The sequence below is a fragment of the Tetrao urogallus genome, assembly GCF_951394365.1.
Source record: "Tetrao urogallus genome assembly, chromosome: 1".
Taxonomy (NCBI): Eukaryota; Metazoa; Chordata; class Aves; order Galliformes; family Phasianidae; genus Tetrao; species Tetrao urogallus.
This window is the reverse complement of record NC_136813.1, coordinates 29,731,059-29,737,843: the sequence shown is the minus strand read 5'-3', so window position 1 is coordinate 29,737,843 and position 6,785 is coordinate 29,731,059. Positions and strand designations below refer to the sequence as shown.

Sequence of the window (6,785 nt, the reverse complement as noted above, 5' to 3'; positions counted from 1 at the left end):
TGATGCACTACGTCCTGGGCCCAATGGTACACTCATGTGTACCATTTTTCCAGGAGAATCACAAATCACACCCTGTGATTTGGGCCTCATCTTGTAACTATTCCTATTTCTTGAACTAGTCATTTATCTACTGAAATATTAAAAACATTCAATTTATTTTACTTGGATCTATCTGACACGAAGAAAATAAAAATATCTAAGATTTAAAATGTATTACTTGGCATGATTAAATGGTGAAATGAATGAAGTTTTTATGCATGATTGGTAATTATTTAATAATTAAAGAGCTCTTATGAATATTCTTGAACACCCTGTGGAAAAGCTAAACGGTACTCTGATTTCATCAAGCATTCAAATAAAATCAGAAATTATTTTTATAAGATCATTATAAAGATAGTCTGCAGGAACATCACCACGATAATGCAAACAGAACAGAAATGTCACTCGCTATAACACCTCTTCTTTTTTAGTATAAGACCTTGATTTTTCCATGCAAAAGATTTTTCTGCACTAATGTATTTCAGGTGAACTCAATTCCAAATGCCATTTCAGCCAGTCAGGTTTCAGCAGTGGTTCAGTGATAGGTTAAGGGTGGACAAGGCTTGGTCTGTAAGTGCAGATGAATGGCAGCCTCTGGCTGCAAGGGGAGCTGTCCCATTGAGCCCCTCCTGGAAAAAGAAAAAGGGTGATCACAAAGGAAAATCAGATGTGATAGAGAACCATTTCACTCCTGACATGAAATCATTCAATCTCAGCTTAGTCTCTGGAAATCTCATTTTGTTTTAATTTGTGTTTCCGTAGTACATACATTGCAGGTTTGTGCAATGTTTTAATAAGATGGTGTTTTCTTTCTTATACTGGAAAGAGTTATCCCACTGAAATGTCAGAAGTTCAAGATCAAAGTAAACTACAGGAATCATAAATCATTCCAGGTTTTCCTTACCTACAATGTTGACCATCAGGCAAAGTTTTATGTTAAACAGGTTGTTAATTAGTCCTCCAATGGCATGGAAAACAGATGACAGAGGCCTCTGGACAAAGGTTATTAGAGATCCATCACTCCATCTCAACAATGAACCCTGCAGACAAAAAAGAAATTCTTCAGAAATCTAATGGGAATTCAGGTTGCTTTTAAATTCTGAAAGTTGTTCGGATGTTGTTACAGTTACATATTTACTGATATGGAAAAAGGACTGAGTGGAGACTTTCCTCCTTATGGTTGTTGAAAGAGTTATTGCTTGTGGGGATATCACTGTTCTGTAGAACAGCATGAATAATTCATTTTTAATTCCGTATTAGATTAATTTCACCTCATACTCTGTTCGTGAATTGTCCTCAAATAAATTGTAATTTTCTTGAATATATTTGTTATTCAGAGCAGACAATAGCACTCATGAGTAATTCATTGCAGGTAGGTGACATTCAGATTTTGAGACACTCGGGATGGACACACGGGTCACTCATGCACCCTGTTGCATGCTGAAACTTCCGGAATTGAGTTTCTACTTCTAAAAGGCACTTACAAATCTGAAATTCACTTGCTTTTGCCACTCTAAAATGCTAATTTTAAATTCATCATATCAGCAAAAGCACTGGTAGATTCATTGGCTGGAACACTGGTGGGAGGACATTCTGAACAAATTCATTATAAGAATCTGAATGAATACATTCATTTATAGAACCAAGTTGAGTCTACTGACCTGGTATTCTGCTAAACTGAGATTAAGTAGAGAAATTAGTACCCACCATCCATCCTCTTCTTTGAGATTTGTACCTCAGCTCTCCTTCTTCAGGTGGAATTTAATTGGAATATGATGTTAATGAGAGTTTATCCCTTCAACATTTTTTCCCTTCAACTCCTATCTTTTCCCATCTTCTGAAATCATTGAAAGAATGTAACAGAAGTATTTAATATTTCTTTTTAGTTTCAATGAGACTGAAATTATTTTCTATGGCAACAAAGGGAAGATCTCCACTTGAAAAAAAAAAAAAAAAAATTAAATAATAGATTTATCAGTTGAGTCCTAAAGTTCTTTTGACTGATGTTCATTTTCACTTCTGGTCCTGGCATACTTGCCTTTTGGTAAGTTCCCCCTGTCCAGAACTGGGTATTCTGTTGTCCCTGAGAAAGCTTACGAAGGAATTCATTCTGTTCTGCGCTGGTGATGCTGGTTAGGTGACCTCCTGCACTTATAGCCGAACATGTTTTCTGTACAGTAGAAAGAGTGAAACACGGAAAATAAAAAATGGCTACAGCTTTGTCATGACAAGATTTCTGAATAAGAAGTGGGCAAGCTAAAAATGTAGAATGAATGATTAGGAGATGGAAAGGGACAGGCAATAAGAGAAAGTCCAAGAAAGGGAAATCTCAGAGGAGTGAAAATGGGAAGTGGCAGGGAAATCCATTGAAAATTTTCAGTCTCAAATATGAGAAATCAAAGAGAGAAAAAGAGAGGAATGGAGAGAAGAAATGCTCAGTAAAAGTAAAGGACTGAACAACAGGAACCAAGTGAGCAGCGTCTGTAGTGCAACCAGTTGTATGGGCTTTTCGTACAGTCAGTGAAAATCGGTCTCCAAACTGCAAGAAAGAAACTGAAGGGAGATAGGATGAAGTGGCTGTCACTAGGCAGAGTTTACTGAGCAACACAGCATAGGTACCTCCATATTTTTGATAGCCAAACTGAGGCAAAATGCACTGTACAATGAAAATAAATGCAGAAAGACTGATGAGAAGAAATGGAAATTTTGGAGTAGCTGGTCCGAATGGATTCTATTTATTACGTTTCTTCCTCATGTCCTCAGCCAGATGGGAAACGGAGTAGGCAGGAACACTGCTCCATTCTTGAGTTTCTCTAAACTCAACTCAAAAAGCTTGATTTGCATTTGATAAAGAAGGATACCTTTCTCTGCACCTTGAAGCAAGAGCACTGTAGCTGGTGTTTCGGCTCAGAGGAAAACTCTGAGAAGAATTTTCTTCTCTTCATCCTGAGGCATTTAAACTGCATGCACTCTTGTAGACAGGGTTTAAGAGGAATACAACCTAAACTTTTATGGAAATGTTTGGTTTAGTTTTCAAAGATACAGCATCAAGTGCAGGGCTTCACGTTATAGGGCTCACTTGATTTCATCAACAGGCACAAATGCCCAACATTTGCTGCGAACAGGCAGCAAAATGAAGTCAGAATGTCTTTTAGGAAGTATCACAAAGTGGAAAAGGGATTTGATGAAACAGTCAAAGGCCAAAGCCAGGAGGTATGAAGCTGTGTGCCACAACAAAAGCAGGGGGTGAAACATCTCAACTATAACTTGTAAGTTTGGTGTCCTCTTACAATCAGTGATCCCCAAGAATCCCCTCATCTTCTCTTCACTGGTGTATTTTTTTCCCAGACTGCCCAGGGAAGTGGTGGAGTCACCATCCCTGGAGGGATGGAGAAATGTGTAGACATGGCATTGAGGGACATAGTTTAGTGGGCAGCGTAGGTGGTAAGTGGATGGTTGGACTAGATATTAGAGGTCTTTTCTAACTTTTATCATTCTATTATTATAGATGCTTGATTTTAGAGCATGAGGAAAATAGATCCCAAGCTCAAAAAACTCAAAAGGGATACAGAAAGAGAGGAGAAATGGCAACTCCAGGTCTGTGTTCCAAGCAGGAGGTGGTTAATTGTAGAAGTCTGTTATTTTGTGAAGCAGAGTACAACCAGTCTCATCAGGACACCGGTATGAATATCAGGTACTTTTGGTCAACACTGGTACATGACAGAAGCAGCAGAAAGGGAGGAAAAAAGAGTTAGGCACAAAAAATAACTGTGGGAAGCAGAGAGGAAACGATAAACGCTCCCGTTTTGAGCAACCAAGTACCTCAGCTTCCAGCCATGCCATTCTCTTTTGAATAAACATGTAACAGTAGCCTTCGTAACGAATCCAGCCTTTCTGGCATCGACTTCGACAGACCTGCTTTGCAGATGAGTCTTGTTGAGACGGGTTAGGAATTATGTTATGTTCAGGCTTAAGTTTGTCAAAAAAGTCAAACAAGAACCGAGCATTGCGATGCTTGCCTGTGGAGTTGCCAGCACCTGAAAGAAACACAGAATAAACTCAGAAGTCTCGCTCATCTTTCCAGAAAAGAAAGTATTATTTCCCTATAACCTCTTGAATCGACTAACCCCAGTTCAACATCTCACAGGCATGTCCACTAAAGTGAAACTACAAAATGAAGGGCACCCAGACAATTTTTTTTCCTTTTTTTTTTTTTTTTTTAAATAAGAAATGTAAAACATCAGTACATGAAGAGCACTAATTTAGGATTCAGATGCCATTGAGGTTACAAGCAGAATTAACTTGCTGTTGTCATTACAGAGTCCAGTGGGTGCTGCAGTACTTTAGCAATCTATTTCAGTGTGTGGTGCAATGCATCACATTTGTGGATCTGTCCCCTGGAAACAAAGCAGCAGGTTCAGCAGGCCAGCTCTGAAAGGTGTGCAAGACTCTGTAGATTCCCAAGAGTCATCAGCATGTGGCTTGCCTGGCTAGAATTGTAGTATATTAGTCTCTCTTTGCTAGAGAGAGCCTATCTCTGCAAAAGTAATAGGGATTTCAGGCTGGTTCATCACACTGCTTTAGAAGAGAACAAAATACATCTGTCAGACCTGAATTAAGATGGATTTTGTTGAAAGTTCTTGGAATTGATTTCTTTCCAGTTTCCTTATTGGTGAGTAGTCAGCAGAGTTGGGTTCAACTTACAAAATATCATTGATTTTTCTCCCCAAACCACAGCTTGTAATTTCCTCTACAATTATAGAGCAGGTCTGCTTAGAAACTACTTGTATCCATTCAAAGTTTCATCTTGTGGAAACCACATTTCTCCTCTCTTTGGACAGATGTGCTTGGCACAAGTCCAGACCGAAAAAAAAAAAAAAAAAAAGAAAGAGGAAGGTATGTTAAATATTTTCCTGTCGTATCCTCTTTTCTGCTTCCTGAAAGGAGATTCACAGCATTACTGTTTCAGCACTTTCTGAGTGCTTTTGGATTTCTGGCCATTCCAAGCAGTGAGACTTGCTAAGGTGCTGCTCATGCCTTCTCAGAATATCTAGCATGTTGCAGTCTTTCTCCTCTAAGACAAAACAGGGCACAAAACGGTGGGCATGTCTTCTGCCCTGATGTAGTGTCATGCCACCACAGCCTAGCCAAGCCAAGGTGATTGCACAATTGGCTCTGACTTGGCTAGCAGTCATACATTTCTCCTTGTGTAGAACTTCAGCAACACACAGGGCAAGTCTCCACCTTCTCTTGGCATTCTCTGTGACCTTCAAAGTAACCCATCCCTGTGCAGGGAGTCCCTGCCGTGGAAAGAGCTTGGCTTCTGGGTTTGAGTGAGAGGGTCAGATAAACCACAGGACCTGGTCTGTACAGATAAATCAAGGAACTAATGACAGTTTGCAGAGCTTTGCAAGAAAGAAGCTTGCACTGTGGCAAGGTCACATGCAATGGCTCTAACTTCTGTTTTTCCTGAGTACTTTTTTGAAAAGGTCGAGATGACATTAAACTCATTTTACATCTAGAAAAATACCTCAGATCTTCAGCCTTAATGACTGTGAAGTAAGCCTGTTCTGGCAACAGAGGCAAAAAGTTGAAGCAAGGAGACAGGTTTTATGTCTATATACATACATACATATATATATATATTTACAATGTCAGACATACAGCCGAATCACGTTAAACTCACCTTCTGAGCCAGAGAGAGTTAAGGCTCCAAAAAGGAAAAATAGAAACAGATGGGTCATTGTCAGGAGACCTGGTGATCCTCCTGCCTGTGACCTGTAAAGAGCAGAAGGTGGTCAGTGTGGTACTTAAACACTGGTGGAAGCAGGAAAGTTCTGCCACCTCATGAAAGAGACCTGCAGCAGTGTATTTCACTGCACTGGGGAGAGCATGCACATGAGGTGGACTGAGAACTGCAGGGCCTGTAGCATTGTGGCCAGCGTCAAAAAGCTCAGCAAGTGACCTGCAGTGTATGTCCCTGGGGTCAATACTGCTGCCAATACTTGCTAAGATCTTAGTTAATGCCCTTTGTGATGGAACACAGTGTACCATCCATAACTCCACAGATGATTTAAAACTAGGAGGAGTAGTTGACATGCCAAATGGTTGTGCTGCCCTTCAGAGGGATCTCAACGGACTGGAGAAATGGGTAAACAGGAAGCTCATGGAGTTCAACAGTGCAAATACCAAGTCCTGTCTCTGGTGAGGACTAACCCCAGACACCAGTATGGGCTGGGAGCCAACTAACTGGAAAGCAGCTCTTCGAAGAAGGAGCTGGTGGACAACAAGCTGACCATGAGACAGCCACGCACTTTAAAAACAAGGACAATAGCCTCCTGGGTTGCATTAGAAAAAAGATAGCCAGCAGATTGAGGGAAGTAATAATTCTTCTCTGTTTAGTTCTAGTGCTCGGCTCTCCAGTACAAGATAAATATAAATGTAGTAGAGTGAGTCTAGCAAATAGCCACAGTGATGAAAAATTGACTGAAGCATCTTTCGTATGAGATGAGAAAGATGAGACTGTTCAGCCCAGAGAACAGAAGGTTCTGAGGACACCTCATTATGGCCTTTTAGTATTTAAAGGGAGTTTACAATCAGGAAAGATTTTTTTTTACATTCTGACAGTGATAGGATAAGGGGGAATGGTTTTAAACTAAAAGAGGGGAGATGTAGGTATTAGGAGAAAATATTTTAATCCCAGGGTGGTGAGGCAGACTGCCCAGAGAAGCAGTGGATGCTCCATC

General features: G+C 40.2%; 1 protein-coding gene across 1 annotated transcript; it reads right to left on the bottom strand.

The window, feature by feature from the left end:
• Positions 1-585: 585 nt before the first annotated feature.
• LOC306946646 (snaclec bothroinsularin subunit beta-like) lies at positions 586-5,783 on the bottom strand (the record flags this gene model as incomplete). The annotated part of the gene is made up of 5 exons (XM_079535738.1): positions 586-668; positions 944-1,079; positions 2,078-2,209; positions 3,862-4,076; positions 5,726-5,783. 5 exons carry the CDS (start codon positions 5,781-5,783, stop codon positions 586-588), a joined length of 624 nt encoding a protein of 207 aa, XP_079391864.1.
• Positions 5,784-6,785: the final 1,002 nt, after the last annotated feature.